This window comes from Dendrobates tinctorius, unplaced genomic scaffold (assembly GCF_039654945.1).
Source record: "Dendrobates tinctorius isolate UK_male_01 unplaced genomic scaffold, ASM3965494v1 ptg000102l, whole genome shotgun sequence".
NCBI lineage: Eukaryota > Metazoa > Chordata > Amphibia > Anura > Dendrobatidae > Dendrobates > Dendrobates tinctorius.
Window position 1 is genome coordinate 36,740,868 of NW_027361770.1, and position 22,261 is coordinate 36,763,128.

The 22,261-nt window shown below is 41.3% G+C and overlaps 1 protein-coding gene across 7 annotated transcripts in view; it reads left to right on the plus strand.

The window, feature by feature from the left end:
• Window positions 1–21,473, plus strand: part of LOC141099776 (uncharacterized) — a 132,871-nt gene extending 111,398 nt beyond the window's left edge. For 5 of the 7 annotated variants that reach the window (XM_073587837.1, XM_073587835.1, XM_073587832.1 and 2 more), the window contains 4 exons: window positions 12,083–12,190; window positions 17,455–17,509; window positions 17,601–17,783; window positions 19,261–21,473. In XM_073587837.1, the coding sequence (XP_073443938.1) occupies window positions 12,083–12,190; window positions 17,455–17,509; window positions 17,601–17,783; window positions 19,261–19,322 (408 nt within the window). In that variant the 3' untranslated portion in view covers window positions 19,323–21,473. The remainder of the gene's footprint in view (window positions 1–12,082; window positions 12,191–17,454; window positions 17,510–17,600; window positions 17,784–19,260) is intronic. The other 2 variants (XM_073587836.1, XM_073587838.1) reach the window with 1 other exon arrangement.
• The last annotated feature ends 788 nt before the right edge of the window (window positions 21,474–22,261 follow it).

The following is a 22,261-nucleotide window of genomic DNA, read 5'->3' on the forward strand; positions in this document are numbered from 1 at the left end:
TTCTCGCGCGATCAGCGATAACCAGCGGGGGAGCCGGTCGTAGGTAAGTATCACACACAACGATATCGCTAGCAATATCGATATAACGTCACAAGTTATAGCGATATTGGTAGCTATATCGCTTAGTGTGACAGGCCCTTTAGATAAAACTGGTGAAAGATATATGACTGCATTAATTTTTTATTCGCAGCTGATGATACCACCGTGGGGGCTTCCAAAGGATCACTCCATTGTTCTTCAGACATTGAGAGTATCCATTGTCACCACTTGTCCTCCACAGGGAGTTGAGTAGATGCCATTGTGGAAATCAGCAAAAAGGTGTAAAGTGTTGATATCACCCCTGCGGGGCCCTGGGTAGTAAGTACACCTATTAGCAGTATCTCGATATCCATATCCTAGGATGTTGGGAATTGGTGCTCCATAGCATGTCTCTTGTGCAAGTATCTATAAAAGTCCCTGTGAGGAACACCATATTTTGTAAGAATTTGATTGAACGATCGTAAAGTTTCATTTTTGAAAACTTGATCAAGTGTTACCATACCATAATTTTTCCAGAACACCGGATATTGTAATATTTTAATGTGTGAAAACTCGGGATTATCCCATGGCTCAATCTCGCCAATTTTATCAGTGAATTTCAAAACACATTTACTTTCCTTCCAAATCTGCATCGCTAATCTATATGCAAGCAGTAAGCCTTGTAGTGGTTTATAGGACCCCTCCAGTATTGAAACTGAATTTCCATTCAAAAGCTGCAAAATATGAGCTTCATTAGTCAGTTTATCACTACTAAACCAACTCTTTAAATAAAGCAATTGACCAGCTTAATAGTATAAAAATAAACAAGATACTGAATGACCATCTTGACACTTAAGTCTCTGAAGGATTGCAATGCTGAGTTTGGCCGCCTCGATGAACCCCATATGAATGCCGCCATCATACTAATGTAATCTCTTAAATAATATTTTTGGAATCCTAATTGAATGCTCCAGTATATAGAAACACTTATCATTTTTGAGAAGATTAATTCTTCCTGCTACAGAAAGGGGACGCTCAGACCATTTTTAAAATTTCTTCAGCATATTTGTTAGGGAGTATACATTATCTTTAAATCTATGATTGGGCTGTTGTTAACAATCATGCCAAGATATTTAAATTTGTTAACTACTTGTAGTCCATAGGTCCAGGTATGTTCTCTTTGAGTGGCATAACTGAGGATTTGTCCTTGTTTATTTAAAGATTCAATAAATCACCAACATGACTGATTATATTAAAGGGAACTTTCAGGGCTGATATACATCATTCTATAATGCTGTACATCTGTCACCAACCTGACCTGTTAGAGAAGAAAAATAACTTTTACTATACTTGCCTTCAGTGCGGTCAGGTCCGAGGGGTGTCGCTCTTCTTGGTCCAGTGCCTCACATCTTCTTATGATAGCTGCCCTCCCGCTTGCTTCGTGTGGATGACACATCCCTGTGTCATTCACTCAGACTTCTCGGCACAGCGCTCCTGTGCAGGCGTACTGTTCTGCCCTGTTGAGGACAGTGCAAAGTACTGCAGCGCGCAGGTGCCGGGACTCTCTGACCTTTCCTGGCACCTGCGCACTGCAGCACTGTAATACGCCTGAGCAGGAGCGCGGTGCCGAGGAGTCTGTGTGGATGACGCAGGGACGCGTCATCCACAAGAAGCAAGCAGGAGGTCAGCGATCATAAGAAGATGGGAGGCGCCGAACAAAGACCTGTGACACCCTCCACACCGCCCCACAGGTGAGTATAATAAAAGTTATTTTTCTTCTCTTACAGGTCGGCCTGGGGGCCGATATACAGCATTATAGAATGGTGTATATCAGCCCGGAAAGGTGATGGTCGTAACTTTTATGGGCCAAAACCGGTGATGGGTTGCAAGGGATTGCTCTACATTGGATAAGAAAAGAATCAGATCTTCGGCATACAATCTAACCTTATCCCAACCTAGAGTTTATTGTGGTTCCCTCAACCACAGAGTCCTGTCTAATTTTAAGAGTGATGGGCTCCATTGCCAGGGCGAAAAACATTGGAGATTGGGGACACGCTTGTCTGGTTCGTCAAGGATATTGGGTCCCCCATCTGCAGTAAAGTAGTTTAATACAGTTGCAAAATTTATCATTCAATCCAAATTTAACCCCTTTCTGACATCAGGAGTACACTTACGCTGATGTTGGATTCCTTGCCTTTGATGTGGGCTCCGGCGGTGAGCCCACATCTTTCCCGGGACATTTCACTTGTTTTGAACAGCTATTAAAGCATGCCAAAAGTTAAACAAAAAAAAAAAGTTATTAAAAATATAAAAAAAATATATACCGTAAGTTCAAATCACCCCCCTTTCGCCCCATTCAAAATAAAACAATAAATAGAAATCAAACATTCACATATTTGGAATGGCCGCTTTCAGACTCGCCCAGTCTGTCAGTAAAAAAAAATGATGAAAGGACTAACCTGATCGCTAAACGGCGTAGCAAGAAAGTCAAAATGCCAGAATTGTTTTTTTGATCTCTGCGATATTGCATTAAAATGCAATAACGGGCGATCAAAAGATCGTATCTGCACCAAAATGGTATCATTAACCCCTTTCTGACATCTGATGTACTGTCCCATCCATTTGACCCAGACCCGTATGACCATGGACGGGATAGTACGTCATGCCCTTTTAATGCGATACCGCGACTTAAGTCGCGGTGATCGCATTTAAATTCCAACACCATCTTACCTTAGGGAAGATGGTGTCGGCATCCCGGGCTCTGATCCCGCCCTCCTGAGCGCTGTGATTGCCTGTTCAATTCTGAACACCCAATCACAGCCTTTCTCATTGTTTCAGTCAATCGAATTGGCTGAAACAATGAGGTCTCAGGCTAGGATCGAGTACCGACGTACTCGATCCTAGGCCGGTGCCAGTCACCGGCGAAAAACCCCCAGATACCGCTTCTGTGCCCTGCCGGTACCTGCCCAGATTGGTGCTGTAATAGCACTGATCCTAGGCCAGAGCCTAGGACAGGCCCAGCAGGGGGCCTGCAGGAGCTCATTTGCGCGATCAATGTCACCGTCGATCACGCCAATCGCAGGGCACAGCTGCGGTCACGCTGTGACCGCTCTGTGCCCTGCTGGTGACCTGGCTGTGACTCGCCTAGGTTCAGAGTGATCCTAGGCAGTTGCCATGGTCACCAGGGCCAGCAGTGATTGGTGGGATCGATGTGATCATTCGTACCCACCAATGACAGGTCACAACAGCGGTATGACCGCTCTGTGACCTGTCTGCCACCTGCCTGTGACCTGTTTGACTGCTCTGCAGGGGTCCTCACACTAGCTGAGGATACTCTACAGAGAGGTCATACTGCTGGATCTCCTGCTGTACTGGGCTTTGTGGTGCCACAGCAGCCTGTGACACCACAATCCCTGCTGAAGAAAAAAGAAAGAAGACAGAAAAAAGAAGAGAGACTACATCTGTAAGTGTTGATCCCTGATCCCTGCCCGATCTCTCTTCATCCCCCTTTCCCCCTTTTTTTTACCCCTTCCACCCCTCTTTGAGCACATTTTCCATTTTTTTCACCCCCCGTTGCACCACCTGACTACAACCCTAACTGTTGATCCCTGTCCGATCTCGCTTCATCCTCTCCTTCCCCCTCCTTATACTCCCTCCACCCCCCTATGCGCAGCTGCCGAGCGTTGATTAGTGACGCAGTTCACCGATCAACACTCGTGATTGATTTTTTTTTCTCAGGCCCCTTTGTGCCAACTCCGTACGCATATCCTGCAGCCGCCAAACTTTGATAAGTGACGCAGTTCACTTATCAGAGCTCGTGCCTGCCGTCTTCCTTTTTTTTTTTTTTAATTTCACCCCCTTGCGTCACCCTCGTGTGCACATAAAGCTGCCGCCGAACTTTGATAAGTGAAACAGTTCACTTATCAGAGCTAGGACCTGCTGTTTTAGACACTTTTATTTTCGCCATCTCCGTGCGCACATCCAATATGCGCCGAATTTCGATAAGTGACGTAGTTCACTTATCAGAGCTCCGGCCTGCTGTTTTAGACTTTTTTTTCCATAGGCATTATTTTCTCCCTATTTGCTTTTTTTCTTTTAGCTTTTTCTTTTCAGAATAGTTTACACCAATCACTATCCCCCCCCACACATACAGTTATCAATAAAGTACACCCAAGCACCATACTTTAAAAAAAAAAAAAATGTCCCGCTCGTCATGTTCGTCCCAACAGCACTATTCATTGGAGGAGGAATATTCTTTCCTTGCCTCCACCACCGATAGTGAGGGAGAGGGTCCCACATTTCGATGCTTTTCCAATTCTTCGTTATCTTCCTCCTCCTCATCTTCCTTCTCGGGTCCTGCGGAACGCAGACGCCCAAGGACAGAAGATGAGGCAGCGTCCACCATTCCCGCAGCTGAACCAGCGCACCCCATTGTGGACCCCATATGGACCTCGCCCCCCGAAAATTACGAGCCACTGATTCTTGATTTTTGTGGCAGAATCAAGGGTACTTCACACATTGCGAGATCGTTGAAACGTCACAGGTTTTGTGACGCAACAGCGACCTCACCGGCGATCTCGGTACATGTGACACATAGCGGCAACCGGCCCCCCGCTGCGATATCGCTGATGTGCTCGAATGTCCTAGGCCATTTTTTGATTGTTGGTGTCCCGCTGGCCAGCATGCATCGCTGTGTTTGACGCCATAACAACGACGAGTGACCTCATTGGCGACTCAGAACTCAGGGACGCAGGCGTGATTTTGCTTTGTCTTTTCAACTCCCTTTTCGCTCCTATTGGTTGTCTCAAATTAGGATCTTTGTAGCGTTTCCTTTTATAGGTCAGCTATCAATTATATGCAATCATAACATTTAACATGTACAGTTATAATAATCGCGTGTCCCAGTGTCAATGACTGTGATCCATGAATAAATAGCGCACTAGCGACTCAGAGACGCTGAAGCAAACCACGTTGTGACCACCAATCGGAGCAGAGGGGCATGGAAAAGGCAACGCTGAAGCACGCCTATCGAGGGCTGAGTCATCAGAATAGCTGCTGTGTAACAAGGTCCCAACGATCGCCGAGGTTGTTATACGGATCGCCGTATCATTGCTGCATCGTGGAGTAGATCTGCCTGTTTGACAGCTTACTAGCTACCATGTAGCCACGTACCAGCAGTGCTTACCAGGTCGTATCGTTGTCAGGATCGCTGGAGCGTCGCTATGTGTAACAGGACCCTCAGGGATCAAATTTGATACCACTGGCCACACAGAAACAGACTTTTTCAAAGTCTTTTTCTCTGAGGATTTTGTTAACCTCATGGTGGAGCAAACTAATGTGTACGCTCGTCAGTTTTTGGAACAAAACCCACGTTCATCATTTTCTAACTGGTCTCCTGTAGACACAGTTGAAATGACACCGTTTTGGGGCCTGGTCCTTCATATGGGGATCCTTAAGAAGCCAGAACTTCCGCAATATTTTAGTGTTGATATTTTATATAACACTCCAGTGTTCTGAATGGTCATGGCCCGGACGCGTTTTGAAGCCATCCACAAATTCCTGCATTATACTGATAATGCACAGTGTCCCGCACGAGATGACCCCAACTTTGATCATCTGTTCAAAGTATGGCCGGTCATCGACCACTTCAACAAAAAGATTGCTGAAGTGTACGTGCCCCAAAGGGACATCTGCGTGGGGCACGTCCTTAATTCATTTTAAGGGAAGGCTCAGATTCCGTCAGTACCTGCCCAGCAAGTGGGCCAGGTACGGAATCAAACTCTACAAACTGTGTGAGAGTACCTCAGGGTACACCCACAGGTTTAGAGTTTATGAAGGGAAGGACACCAGTATTGAACCCAATGATTATCCCCCTATCCTGGGAGTGAGTGGGAAAATTGTGTGGGATTTGGAGCACCCACTGCTGGATAAAGGTTATCACCTCTATACCGATAACTTTTACACCATGTTCCAAATTATTGAGCAAATTGTTTTTATGTGTCATAGCGTTTGGTTTTTTTTAATGAAAAATTTTGATGGTATTGTGTCTCAGGGTTCTTTTGGATTACTGAAATCAGTCTCAGATACCTGTGATAATTAGTTTGCCATGTGAGCCCAATAAAAGGAAAAGTGGATGTTGCACACTATTGAGCAGGCCACAGTTTTCAAGTAAAATGGGAAAGAAAAAGGATCTCTCTGCTGCCGAAAATCATCAAATAGTGCAATGCATTGGTCAAGGGATGAAAACATTAGATATTTCCCGAAAACGTAAGCACGATCATCATACTGTTAAGAGATTTGTGGCTGATTCTGAGCACAGACGTGTTTGTGCTGATAAAGGCAGAATGAGGAAGGTTTCTGCCAGGCAAGTTCATCGGATTAAGAGAGCAGCTGCTTAAAAGCCATTACAAACCAGCAAACAGATATTTGAAGCTGCTGGTGCCTCTGGAGTCGTAGGCTTGCTGTAGTGCATAAACCTACTATTTGAGCACCCCTAAACAGTGCTCACAAGCAGAAACGGTTGCAGTGGGTCCAGACATACATGAAGACTAATTTTCAAACAGTTTACTGATGAGTGTCGAGCAACCCTGGATGGTCCAGATGGATGGAGTAGTGGATGGGCCACCATGTCCCAACAAGACTGCAACGTCAGCAAGGAGGTGGGAGGAGTCATGTTTTGGGCCGGAATCATGGGGAAACAGCTGGTTAGGGCCCTTTAAGGATCCTGAAGATGTGAAAATGACCTCTGCAAAGTATACAGAGTTTCTGACTGACAACTTTCTTCCATGGTATAAAAAGCAGAAACGTGCCTTCAGGAGCAAAATCATCTTCATGCATGACAATGCTCCATCTCATGCTGCAAAGAATACCTCTGAGTTATTGGCTGCTATGGGCATAAAAGGAGATAAACTCATGGTGTGGCCACCATCTTCCCCTGACTTCAACCCTATAGAGAACCTTTGGAGTATCATAAAGCAAAAGATCTATGAGGGTGGGAGGCAGTTCACATCAAAACAGCAACTCTGGGAGGCTATTCTGACTTCATGCAAAGAAATACAAGCAGAAACTCTCCAAAAACTCACAAGTTCAATGGATGCAAGAAATGTGAAGGTGATATCAAAGAAGGGTTCCTATGTTAACATGTAACTTGGCCTGTTAGGATGTTTTGGAGTTAAATAGCTTTTTTGTTCAGTTAATGTGACCTCCTAATGCTGCAAATTCCACAAATTAGCATTTTCAATTCTTTAAAACATATCAAATGTTTAGAAATGCTACTGTGCCTAGTAATTTGGAACAGTGCATTTTGAGTTTTTATTCATTCTGGAGATTAAACTGTTGTCATTGGGAGGTTTCTTCAATACAATTTGATGTATACTCTAACGGGTGCTGACTTTTATTAGACTAAATGTCATTTGCACTGACCATTTAGGAAAATCAGAGAAAAATATCATTTACCTAAAAATTTGGAACATGGTGTATATCAGCATCCCACCATACAAATCCCTCTCTGCGCGAGGTACCGCAAAATCAGAGAGGCCTCCCAAAAATGCTATTTGGGTAGATGCTCACAAGGGGTCACAGCAGAGCCCAATGTAGCGACCACCTGCTGGTGGTCAAGTTCAAGGACAAGAGGAATGTCCTTCTCTTAACCACCATACACGGTGATGGCAGCGCCCTCAACACTGTACGGGGTACCTCTATGCAGGGCAGCAAACCGACCTGTGTACTGGAGTACAACAAAAACATGGGGGGCGTTGATCTCTCCGATCAACTCCTCCAACCGTACAATGCTTTGAGAAAGGCCAAGGTATGGTACAAACAGCTGTCCGTGCACATCGCACAAATGGCAATGCTCAACGCTTTCCTGCTGTCACGACGTGCACGCCACACCAATACGTCGTACCTTCAGTTCCAGGAGGTAGTGGTTAAGGCCCTAATATTTGGCACTCCCGAAGAGCGGGCCCCAGTATTTCTGGAACTGATGGTGCTCATATCGTACCAGGTCAGCATTTTCTGGAGGTGGTCCCGCCAACTGGAAGAAAAGGTCACCCGCAAAAAAGGTGCCGATTGTGTTACAAAAAGGGGAATATGCAAGGACACCATTTATCAATGCGACACCTGCACAGAAAAACTTGGCCTGTGTATGAAGGATTGCTTCAAATTGTGCCACACCTCCATGCACTACCAATTTACTTTACAGGAAACAGTAGATTAGTTCCAAAAACGGGGCACATCTAGATTTATTCCTTGGGGGTCTAGTATCCAAAATGATGTCACTTGTGTTTTTTTTGTTTTTGTTTTTTTTACAGCTTAGACACATCAGGGGCTCTGCAAACGGAACATGATGCCCGCAGACCATTCCATCAAAGTCTGCATTCCAAAACGTCACTACTTCCCTTTCGAGCCCCGACGTGTGCCCAAACAGTAGTTTTCTCCAACATGTGGGGTACCAGCGTACTCGAGACAAATTGGACAACAACGTTTGGGGTCCAATATCTCCTGTTACCTTTGGGAAAATTAAAAACTGGGGACTAAAAGATCATTTTTGTGGGAAAAAAATAAGATTTTATATTTTCACGCCCAGGCATTATAATCTTTAGTGAAACACTTGGGGGTTCAAAGTTCTCACCACACATCTAGATAAGTTTCTTAAGAGGTCTAGTTTCCAAAATCGGGCCACTTGTGGGGGGTTTCCACTGTTTAGGCACATCAGGGCTTCGCAGGTCAGATGTGGTATTTAGTGAGCATAGTAAAAATGCCAAACAAAAAACAAGTGTGAGATTGCACTTTGTTGGCAATTTCACCGCACTTGGAATTTTCTTCCCGTTTTCTAGTACATGGTAAAACCAATGGTGTCGTTCAAAAGTACATCTCGTCCCGCAAAAAACAAGCCCTCACATGTCCATATTGACGTAAAAATAAAAAAGTTATGGCTCCGGTAAGAAGGGGAGCAAAAAATGAAAATACAAAAACACCTCTGGTGGTTAAGGAGTAGATGATGCAAGAATTTCCATTCCATGAAATCAAAGCTTTTTGCTCGAAGTAAAGATGCAAATGCCCATGGTTTTCCATATTAATGACCTATTTGAGTTAGAATTTGGATGATTCTTATATTGGATGAAGTTGACCTCCCTGGCATAAAACAAGATTGGTCCTCAAGGATGATATTTAAAATTACTCTCTTTAATCTATTTGCTATAATTTTCGCAATTACCGTATATACTCGCGTATAAGCCGAGATTTTCAGCCCATTTTTTTTGGAGTCATATATCGGGGGTCGGAGGGGGAGCGGGGGTGTCAGATCATACTGACACCCCCCCCCCCCCCCCCGGCGCGGTCTCTGCATCCCCCTGCTACTCCCACTGTCTCAGGCACCTTCCTTCAGCGGTCACGTGGTACCGCTCATTAAAGTCATGAATATGCGCATATTCATGACTTTAATAAGCAGTACCACGTGACCGTTGAAGGAAGAGCTGCCGGAGACTGCGCCAGGAGGGAGTGAGTATATGTGATATTCATCTGTCCCCGGTCCACCGCTGCGGCCGCTCTGTCCTCCTCGTCCTCTGGCTGTGATGTTCAGGTCAGAGGGTGCAGTGACGTAGTCAGTGCACGCTGCGCCCTCTGCCTGAACAGTCACTGACAGAGGGATCCGGAAGACAGAGCGGCAGTGGTGGACCGGGGACAGATGAATATCGTCAGTGCCAGGGCCCTGAGCCAGCAGTGACACCTGCATCTGTCCCCCATAGCGCACCAGTGTCCTTGACTGCTCAGGACACCGGCACCAGGCCCCCAGCGAGGAGAGGTGAGTATGTCATTTTTTTTTATTTGCAGCAGCATATGGGGGCATAATCTATGGAGCATCTTATGGGGGCATAATGTATGGAGCATCTTATGGGGGAATAATGTATGGAGTATCTTATGGGGGCATAATGTATAGAGCATCTTATGGGGACATAATGTATGGAGCATCTTATGGGGGCATAATGTATGGAGCATCTTCTGGGGGCATAATGTATGGAGCATGTTATGGGGGTGTAATGTATGGAGCATGTTATGGGGGCGTAATGTATGGAGCATGTTATGGGGGCGTAATGTATGGAGCATGTTATGGGGCATAATGTATGGAGCATGTTATGGGGCCATAATCTATGGAGCATGTTATGGGGCAGCATTTGGGGGCATATTATGGGGCCATTATTAACCTCTGTGCAGCATTATATGGGGTGTATTTTATATGAAGCATCTTATGGGGCCCATCATGAACTGTATGGAACATTATATGGGGCTCCTGATTAAATATGGATATTCAAAAACATTTAACCTACTGATGTCTCAATTAATGTTACTTTTATTGGTATCTATTTTTATTTTTAAAATTTATCAGTAGCTGCTGCATTTTCCACCCTAGGCTTATACGCGAGTCAATAAGTTTTCCCAGTTTTTTGTGGCAAAATTAGGGGGGTCGGCTTATACTCGGGTCGGCTCATACAGGAATATATAAGGTAACTTAAAGTCCGTATTTAAAAGCGATATAGGGTGATATGAGCTACATTCCTCAACTGGTTTATCTGGCTTGTGGATCACCAGTATAGTGGCTTTGTAAACGGATTGAGGAAGAGAAATGGACCTATTTGATCAATCTTTTGTATAATTCTACAAGTATGCTATCTGGTCCTGGTGCCTTTTCTTTAGATAGTGACATTATAGCGTCACTAATTTCACCTAGGCTAATGTCTCTAAACAGAAGTAGCTGAGTCTTGCTAGAAAGTTTGGGGAATTCAACGTGTCCTAAATATTCATCAATTTTCTCTAAGTTGGGAACTATAAAGATTATTAAAATCTTCAATTCTGTGCAATTTGTTCCGACTTAAGCAAAGAGGTGCCATCATTTGTTTTTATATCCAATGTTGATGGGAAAATTTGCTTCTGTTGATCTATGTATTCCAGAAACTTACTATTCTGAGTACGTCACTCAAAATATATCTGGGGAAAAAAAGCTTTATTTGTGCCTTTTCCTGTAGGTGAGCTAAGTATTCCCTTCCCTTTCTGAGCCAACTATGCAATAAGTCTTCTGAGGGATTATTAACATGCTCATATTCTAACAATTTACACTCTTCAGCAAGTTTCCTTTCCCCATCAGCGGATTCCTTTTTTAATATATGAAATTGTAGATCTGACACAACCCCTAAAATAATAAGGTGAAAGACCCGGTCTGCAGGGCGCAAAGGACAGGATTCTATAGATGAATAGATTCTTCATTTATTAAAGTAACAATTAGAATAGAAGAGTCCACAACACGTTTCCACGGAATAGATCTGTCTTCCTCAGGTGAGTTGTATTTGTGTCTGATAGGTGGGAATGCAATGGAGTGCAGGGACAGAGCGACGGCCAGCACGCAGGACAGAGACGGGTGAGCGGTGTCAGTTACTGACGAAATCTCAGGTTTAAAATGATTAGTAGAGGGAGGAAACACAAGTTTAGTTTTGCAAATATTCAGTTTAGAGAGAGGAAAAAAATGTTAGACAGTGAAGACTGTTGTTTTGTGATAGTGCGAGGCTAATGTCATGAGAAGATGTGTATAATCATAAAGATAGCACCGAAAGCCAAATCTGCTAATAGTTTGTCCTAAAATGGGTGTATTGAGAAAAGAGGAGCGACCTAGGACTGAACCCTGAGAAGCGCTGACAAGGGAAAGCGAAGAGGTAGTAAAGCCAGCAAATGATTCACTGAAAGAGCGCTCAGAGAATTATGAAAAGAAACGAGAGAGAGCGGAATCTTTATGACCGGCTGCTGATGAGTGGCTGAAAACTCGGGCCAGTCACCACTGCACAACACAAACATGACTGGCTCCAGGTGCAGCGCTCCATGTGTTCTGCTGGAGCCGCAGGGCAGGAGCTGCCAGCCATTTACATATAGCATTGTGGTTCGTAAATCCAACCAAAGTAGTATATGCTGCGATATTTTTTTTTTTCTCATGGTTCGTTCAAACCAAGAGAAAAACCGCAATAAGAATAGTAAGTTTTGTGAATATGTTTGTTAATTTTTCTGTTCTATATTTTTTCAGCGAAACTTTGAAATTAAAAATGATGGTGATGCGTCGTTCATTCAACGAATCACTAAGAACTTCACTGATGCGCTCATAAAATATCGAGAAGAGCAGACTAAAACTCAGGTACTTTAATCCACTAAATCCATAGATCATACTAATAATCACAAGATATGATAAACATCTTAAACTAATTATTTTTTCATGAACATGAAGTTATTTTAATGTATAACTTTACATCAGTGGCACGAAATTATTTTTCCTGTTTATATTTTCTCTCATAAATGTTTTAACATTACATGGAAATGTTTTTTTCTTTTATCAATTTTAACCCCTTCATGCCGCAGCCATTTTTCGTTTTTGAGTTTGTTTTCCGCTCCCCTTCTTCCCAGAGCCATAACTTTCTTTATTTTTCTGTCAATATGGCCATGTGAGGGCTTGTTTTTTGTGGGACGAGTTGTACTTTTGAATGACACCATTGGTTTTACCATGTCGTGTACTTGAAAATGGGAAGAAATTTCCAAGTGCGGTGAAATTGCAAAAAAAGTGCAATCCCACAACTGTTTTTTGGATTTTTTTTACCATGTTCACCAAATGCTAAAACTGACCTGCCATTATGATTCTCCAGGTCATTACAAGTTTGTAGATACCAAAACATTTGTAGATTGTTTTTATTTAAATGCTGAAAACAAAGTTTGTTTAAAAGAAAAAAATTGCGCCATTTTCTGATACCCGTAGCGCCTCCATTTTTTGTGATCTCGGGTTGGGTGGGGGCTTATTTTTATTGTGCTGAGCTGACGTTTTTAATTATACCATTTTGTTGTGGATACCATCTTTTTATCGCCCGTTATTGCATTTTAATGCAATGTTGTGGCAACCAAAAAAATGGAATTCTGGCGTTTTGACTTTTTTCGCTACAGTTTACCCATCGGATTAATTCTTTTTATAGCTTGTTTTGATTGGACAATTCTGAATGCGACAATACCAAATATATGTATGTATCTTTTTTTATTGTCTTGTTTTGAATGGGGCAAATGGGGGTGATTTGAACTTATATATTTAATTTTTTTTTTAAATTTTCACTTGTTTCAATATTCTCCATGGGAGACTAGAAGCTGCTATAACCCGATTGTCTCTGCTACACACCAGCAATGATCAGATCGCCTGTGTGTAGTAGAAATGCTCATTTGCTACGAGCGCCGACCACCAGGTGGTGCTCATAGGAATCTGGCTATGACAACCATAGAGATCTGCTGAAGACCTCTGGTTGTCATGCCAACCCATCAGTGACCCACGTTCATGTGACGGGGTCACCGATGAGCATGACTAGTGACGTGCTTCTGGCGCGATCACATTAAATGCCGCTGTCAGAGATTGACAGTGGCATTTACTGGGTTATCAGCTACGGGTGGATCGCGATTCCACCCACAGCTGTTAGAGGCACATGTCAGTTGTTCAAAACAGCTGACATGTGCCAAGAAAGATGTGGGCTTAGCGCTGGAGCCTACATCAAAGGGGGGACACGACGTGCAACACATGTACGGCGCATGTTGTGAAAGGGTTAAGTTTAAAAAAAAATTCATGTAATTTGTGACCTTGTTCACACGGGTGCTTTTCCTGATGGTTGCTGTTATTATTGACAAAAATAATGGACATTAATAGGAATTGGTCATGCCAAGAAACAGTTTTTAATTATATAGCATTAATCTGCAGTTAAATAGCATTGAAATTATGCCTACCTTCCTTACTGGAGCAGCGGATACAGGAAGAATTGGAACTGATATCCTCCCTGAAACCGATGCTCATTCTGTATCCAGGGGGCTGTGTGGAAGCTTATACTGTATATTTGGAGGCTATGTGGGGGCATATACCTTAGTTCTAGGATGTAGGAGTATGTACCCCATATTGCTGACAGAGATTGCTTGACTCCTAGTCCCACAATCTAACTAAAGGAAACTTGTCACTTTGGAAAAATGCTATTTACCTGCAGATATAGAATTTATCTACAGATAAATAGCATTACAATGCTGCCCAGCCCATTTCTGAAAGTTCAGCTACCGGGAGAAAATTAAAGGGTGAAAATTGAAGGGTGGCCTTTAGCATACACCAGCACTTTGATGGACAGCTCTCTGCACAGATGTGCTGCAGGGTCGGCTGACATATCAAAGTGCCAGAGTGTGCTTACCTTCACCGATCAATGTTCTGAAAGCCAGTGGCTTCCAAGAGAAAAATCATATCTATAGTACACTGTATATAACATGCTAAAAACAAGGAACAGCTTTAGAAAGCATTTAAAGGGATAGTGTCAGCAGCTTTTTGAGAGCACCATAATGTAGGAAGAAAGACCCTGATTCCAACAGTGCAGCAGTTGTGACCCGAGCAGAGTTTATAGATGTAGCATGCAGCATAGCTCAGAAAGCTAACCCCATGAACACCACAGTTTTCTGTGTCCATTGTCTGTTGACAGCTGCTTAACAGATGAAGGGTTTCGGATGGACCACTTGGCATGAGGGAGCTAGTCTTGGTCATGATAATCTCCTGGTTATAAAACATTAATTGTATGGAAACCGCTCACAGCCTAATAAGTGAAACATTGCTAAAACCTTTGTCTCAGTCCGTACTTCATGTTGTCCTCAGATTACAGAGAAAAAAAACTGCTGACAGATTCCCTTTACTATTCTAAAATGTTCAGGCTTTGAACAGAATTTATGACCAAATCATGTGTGCCCCATTAATAGATCAAGAAAGAGAATTGGATGATAAACATTTTAGGGGTAAACTACCTCTAGACTAGATAGCGAAGCCACAAAAAGAGGACTAAAAATCCTCCAAAAATTCAAGAATTAACAAACCAAAATAGAGGCAGCAGTATTACCTTCCCAGGTCTCAGAACTAATGTACTCTCAGAATACAGCAAACCCATGTAATAAAGATGGTGGCAACACTGATGCAAAATACTAATGAGAAAAGCACTCACAACCTACCAACTCATGGGGAGGGGGTGATTGCTTAGTATTAGATTGCACAAAAGTGGCTTGTGTAGGGCGCTGGTCACACACAGGTAATGCACGTAAAGATCACTTGTGCTATATAGCAGAAATCACGATCTCCTATGATCGCCAGCCATGGCTGTCAGGTCAAAACGTCACAGGGTCATCGATGGGAGCGTGGGATGACACACACCCTGCTGGCACGTGTTAAATGCCCCTGTCAGAGAGTGACATTGGGATTTAACATCCATGGTCTGAGCACCGCTCCACCCTTAACTGTACAAGGTTCATGATGTTGATTAAATCAGTCATCATGTGCAGGGAAAAATGCGGGCTTGGTGTGTGAGCTTGCTTCAAAGGCAAGGACACAAATGTCTAAAATATATACATCTATAATATAACCGGAGATGTGTCCTTCTGCCCGAAGCCTGCGGTGCATGTGCAGGAGTCAGTGCATGCCACACAATGGTGTCATTATCTCCAAGACTTCAGTTGGAGCAGCTTCACCGGTGGTGGTGAGTGAGTGAGACAAAGATGTACCAATAAAAATGTGTTGCCACCCGTGCATAGGACAGGTTCAATAACAATAGCTATTGTGTGTATGTATATATAATATGTGTGTGGTGTAATTTATTTATATATAATCTAAAATCTTGTTTCTCAAATATAGCGAGATGTAGCCCTTCCTGTTGGTGCTGTAAATACGCTAGAGAAGCTCTTTGCACTGGAAGTTCTAGATAGTGTAATGTTTCCAGACAGTGCTTTATTCATGGCTCTAGATTAGCTTTGCAAGGACCCCCCTACTTTACCTCTCTTTATAAGCCCATTTTTAAAAACACTTTTTGCCATTTTCCTCCTTTTAGAAGACGTGAACCGTTGCCTATATATAGCATCAGTGCTTGGGCAGCCACAAAGTCAGTGAGGCCCCATTGCATGTGAACGTGCCAGTTTAGCCTTCTTGCCTGAGAAGGTGCCAGGTTAGGCCTCCTGCAGAAAGAAGACAAGTAGAATTTTAAGAACAGGCCAGTTTAGTAAGGTAACGATGCAAGAGTTTAGGTAAAACCAAAATATTGACTTTTTTCCTTGGGTGATTCTCTATGATGGGCCTAACTATGTTTAAAAAATAAACCTTTAGGCTGTGTTCACATGTAGGTTTTTTTGCATTTTCGCTGCGATTTTAAACGTGCGATTTTGCTGCGAAAACGGAAAAAAACAGCATCCCATGCAATCCTATGGGATCCTGAAATGCTGTGCTAATGCTGCGGCTTTTTCAGCGGCGGAATCGCATCGTGGAAAAAATGCAGCATGCTCATTAATTTTGCGGAATCGCGGCGATTCTGCACCCATAGGAATGCATTGTTCTGCTTACTTTCTGCATGTGGCTGTGCCCACCATGCGAAAAGTAAGCAGAACATTTGCGGATGGTACCCAGGGTCTGGAGGAGAGGAGACTGTCCTCCGGGCTGTGGGTATCACATCCCTGTAAAAAATAGAATTAAAATTAAAAAATCGTCACCTTCCGATGTCCCTCGCAGCATCACCAGGCTTCAGCGATGCTCTCGGCAGGTCCCGTTCCCAGTGATGCATTGCGACAATGACCTTTGATAACGTTGCAGTCTCACAAGACCGCAACGTCATCAAAGGTCATTGCCGCAATGCATCACTCGGAACGGGACTTGCCGGGAGCATTGCGAGGATCGGGAACGCTGCGCGGGAAGTCGGAAGATGAGAAAAACACCATTTTTTATTTTTTTTCTTATTTTTAACATTAGATCTTTTTACTACTGATGCTGCATAGGCAGCCTCAATAGTAAAAAGTTGGTCACACTCGTCAAACACTGTTTGACGAGTGTGACCAACCTGTCAATCAGTTCTCCAAGCGATGCTACAGATCGCTTGGAGAACGCTAGTGTTCTGCAAGCTAATTACGCTTGTAAATCGCTAGTTTTTCCGAGGGAAAATCGCGAGACTTTAAAATGCAGTTTTCCCGCGGAATGGAATTCCGGAATTCCCGCGGTAACTTCCGCGGGAATTCCGTAACGTGTGCACATAGCCTTACAGATTTTCTTGTAAATCTGCCATTGCAGGGTATTACTTTGATGCCATTGAATTGTATTATTGTCATCTTACTGTGTCCCTTAGGCCCCACTCACAAACATGTTTTTACCATACTCCTAATATATACACCAGGGGAGCTTCAATCCATGGGAGTCCATTTTAGCATGGCAGCTTATAGGTGACGGATCGGACTGTAGACATCTGTCACGGCCTTCGTTTAAAGTTCACAACAGGAGATTTTCATGGCATATCTGGTAAATGGAGGTAAAAAATAACATGTTAAAATGCATACATTATCTACTGATAGAACGCCCTTTGTTACTTCAATTTTGTTGTCTTTTAGGCTTCTTCCACATTACCAAGCAATAGTGATCCAGAAAGCAACAAAAATCCTTCAGGTATTAATGAAAAAGAAAATCATCTGTTTGATGACCCTACTGCGTTCTCACTTTTAGGCTACTGACAACATTTTTTTCTTGTCCCCTCTAGACAAGACGTATTTGTCATCGATAAATTTGCAGAAGGAATGCCTTACACCTGCACAAATTCCAGCCATTTTTCAGAACCAGTCTGAAACCACTGATGAATTTTTTAAAATTATAAAGAATATGGATGTATCGGAAGTCGTTGTTATATTGAAAAGAATTACTGCTACAAACCCTGAATTCCAAGGTATGTAAACTTTTAACGGTTTATTTTCGAATTTCTTTTTTTCCCTGCTACCTTTATAATATTTGATGGACTAAGCATAGCTTTGTATTATTTTACTTTTTGACAGCTCAGGTTAAGTTCACACGTTGCATTTGTGTCAGTATGGTTGTGACATTAAAAAACTCAACACTTTTTACTGTTCCAGCAAAGTGAATGAGATTTCTGAAATCTAATGCACATGTTGCTTTTTTCCCTTGCAGATTTGAAGCAGTTTCATATCTGCAGCATGCCAATTCTTTCAGCAGTTTTGCTGTGATTTTTCCTCTTTCTAATGAATGGCAACAAATACATAAAAAAGCCCACAAAACAATGCAAAAATGCACTTTTTATTTGCAGTGTTTTTTTGTCAAGCCCCATTTTCTTCATACACCATTTTTGTCACATTGTAGTACTTGTTGCCTTTCTTTTAAAAAGAACCTGTCGCGTGAAAAAATGCTGTTAACTCCTTTAAGACCAGGGGTATTTCCGTTTTTGCGTTTCCATTTTTTGCGACCCTTCTTCCCATGGCCATAACTTTAATATTTCTGTCAATATGCCCATATAGGGCTTGTTTTTTGCGGGACGAATTGTACTTTTGAATGGCACCACTGATTTTACCATATCGTGTGCTGGGAAATAGGACAAAAATTCCAAATGTGGTGAAATTGCAAAAAAAAAGTGCAATTCCACAATTGTTTTTTTGGATTTTTTTACCATGTTCACTAAATGCTAAAACTGACCTACCATTATCATTCTCCAGGTCATTAGGAGTTCACAGACACCAAACATGTCTAGTTTTGTTTTTTTTTTTATTTAAGTGGTGAAAAAAAATTCCAAAGTTTGTAAAACAAAAAAACAAAATTTCATTTTCCGAGACCTGTAGTGTCTCCATTTTTCGGGATGTGGGGCTGGGTGAGGACTTATCTTTTGCGCGCAGATCTGACGTTTATTGATACCATTTTGGTGTGTGTACGTTCTTTTGATCCCCCGTGATTGCATATTTTTGCAATGTTGCAGTGACCTAAAAAACACAATTCTGGAATTTCGATTTTTTTTTTTTCTTACTACACCATTTAAAGATTGGATTAATTCTTTTTATATATTGATATATCGGGTGATTCTGAACACGGCGATAAAAAATGTGTATGTTTGATTTATTTTTTTTTTAATTGTTTTATTTTGAATGGGGCGAAAGGGGGGTGATTTGAACTTTTATTTTTTTTTATATTTTTAAAAACTTTTTTTTACTTCAATAGTACCCATGGGAGACTAGAAGCTGCACTTGTCCGATCGCCTCTGCTAAGCTACATATTTTGTATCTGCATATTTAGACAGCTATATAGTGATGGCATTTGATCCCATATTTTTTGGGGTCCTATACCTTTTACGTTACCCTTTTTCCTATAAAATTTGTTAGTTGAAGTTGTCTGTTAAAGTGTTTTTTTTTTTTGTCTTGTAGGCATTAATATACCAAGCCTTATAAAATACTTACAAGATACTAGAAGACTGAAGAATTCATAACACTATGAAATGGGAATGCCATTAATTTGTTTTGTTTTTTATTTCAGTATTTTTTTTTTATAACAAGTGAAATTTGTGTTAGTTTTGTCTTTTTTTTTTTTTTTTTTTTTCCTCTAGTTGTACTTGCAAAACAGCTATCATTGTTGCTTGGTTGGAGATTTGATTTTAAAACATAAAGTTTAACATAAATATATAAATAATTGAACACAAACATGTTTATTTTTTTATGTAAAAAAAAAAATAAAAAATCAAAAACACTATTAGCTGGGAGGAAATTCAGTTTACTTCTTCCCTCTAATGCTCAGCCGGCTGTCAGTCATTGCCATGGTGTGGTTCCATCCAGTGCTCATGCAATAAGCAGTGACTGAAGCCACACCCCTGTTACTGAAAGTCTGAGGCTTCTGGGAGGAATAAACGTCCGTACATATATAGCACCAGAAGTATCGGTCACTACACTTGGCAAAACAATGACCGTGTAAAGGTGGCTGCTATCCCTAACGACAGGCCATTTGTATTCATCGCCCAGGGATAGGGGGGCTTTGATCACTGTGTTTAGCAGGTCATATTTTTTTCATGAAGTCGGAATTCTAGATCTCTTAAGTAATTTAATGGAGCTTTCAAATGTTCTTTCTTCACTTTAGGTAAAATATTTGACAAGAAACTGTCTTGCACGAATGTGATATGTTGCCTACAAAACCCAGAAATTTCTCAAAGGCTGATTCAAATAAGAAAATAGAGTAACTTTGATCTACCAAATCAAAAAGGAAATGATCACCTTGATCCGATATTGCTTTAGCTATAAAAGGTGGACATCCTTCCAAGAAAAATGGTTTTCCCGTAATAAAGAAACTTGGCTGTCTAATTTGCACATATTTCTCATTCTTCAACAGTTAGTGGTAAACCAAAATCTAGGGTTTTCTCGAATTTCGTCTGGAAATTGTATACCTGGCAATTGTGATGGATGAGGAAAGAATTGGGCCTCCAAATGAGTGTGTGCCAAAATAGGGTAGTCTATGTATCCAATTTGTGACGTATCTATAGTTGACCACAAGATTATACAAATTGACATCCGGTACATTTAACCCCCCAATTTATTGGGTTTCTGTAATATGAACAAACTAATCCTGTTTCTCCAAAACAAAGGTCCTAAAAGCTTTAGAGATATTTGCCCTTTTTTAAATTAATATTGGTAAAATCTGTATAATTTGGTAATGGTATCGTAATTTTGGTAAAGCCAACATTTTCTACAAATGGCTTTGTCCTGAAAATTATAATGTGAAATATTTCCAAGCTTTAAGTAATTGTACCATATTAGAGATAACTGGAGAAAGCCTCATGTTGTAAACAGGTGAGGGTATGGCTGGAATGTTAACTCCTAAGTAAGTATTGTGACCAGAGCACAAATAAAAAGGAAATGAAGAATCCCAACCTTTTTTGCTGCTTATAAAAATAAGTACCATAATACTTCTGATTTATTAAAATGTACATTTAAATCCTGAAATTTTACCAAAGAATTCAAATCGTCATAACTCAGAAATTGTTCGTCTTGGATTTGGACATCAGTAAAATAGTATCATCTGCAAAAGCAAGTACAGTTTCCTTAGATCCTATTTTGATACCTTTAAATGTATCTAAAGCCTGCAGAGAGCAAAGTTAAGGCTTGAGGGCTAAATTAAAAAAAAGTAGAGGAGATAAGTGGCTCCCATGACACATTCCTCTCTTAATTACAAAGAAATGAGATGGGCAATTATTCAGCCACAGTGTAGCTCTCAGGTTAGTATATTGCTTGAATTGCATGATAAAATTGTTTATCAAAGTATCTATATTTTAGTATTTTGTGTGCCCATGAGTCCCAATCAAAAGCTTTTAGCTTCAGTGTCTAAGCTGACTATAATGTTTTTCCATAGTTTAGCATTGTGTGAATGAACAGTTGAGGTTATTGCTCTTCTAATATTGTATGTAAGTGACCTTCCATGTGTGCATCCAGTGTGAAAGGTAGTGATAATATCCGGGATAATAGACTAAAGGCAAGTTGTTAGTATCTTGGTAAATATTTTATAGTCTGTATTTAAAAATGAAATGGGTCTATATGGATTATTTAGCGCTGGGTCTTTCTTGGTTTTAATAAACTTTTATGCATGCATCAGTAAATATGTCTGGTGTCGTTTTAGGTTAATAATAATAATAATAATAATCTTTGTTTTAGGTTGAATTATATTAGTAACCCCTTCATGACCGGAGGTATTTTATCTTTGCGTTTTCATTTTTTGCTGCTCTTCTTACCAGAGCCATAACTTTTTTTAAATTTTGGTCAATATGGCCATATGAGGGCTTGATTTTTGCAGGGTGAGTTGTACTTTTGATTGACACCATTGGTTTTAACATATCATGTACAGGAAAACGGGAAAAGAATTCCAAGTGCGGTGAAATTGCAAAAAAAAAGTGCAATTCCACAATTGTTTTTTGTTTTGCTTTTTTACTAATGTTCACTAAATGCTAAAACTGACCTACCATTATGATTCTCCAGGTCATTACGAGTTCATAGACTCCAAACATGTCTAGTTTCCTTTTTATTTAAGTGAAAAAAATTACAAAGTTTGTTTAAAAAAAAAATTGCTCCATTTTCTGATACCCATAGTGTTTCCATTTTCGTGATCTAGGGTGGGTGAGGGCTTATTTGTGTGCCGAGCCTACGTTTTAATGATAACATTTTGCAGATACGATCTTTTGATTGCCTGTTATTGCATTTTAATGCAATGTTGCGGTGACCAAAAAACCTAATTCTGGCATTTTGACTTTTTTTCTCGTTACGCCATTTAGCGATCAGGTTAATGCTTTTATTTTTATATTGATAGATCAGGCAATTCTGAACATGGCGATACCAAATGTTTCTGTTTTTTTTTTTTTTTTTTTTACATTGAATGGGATGAAAGGCTGAC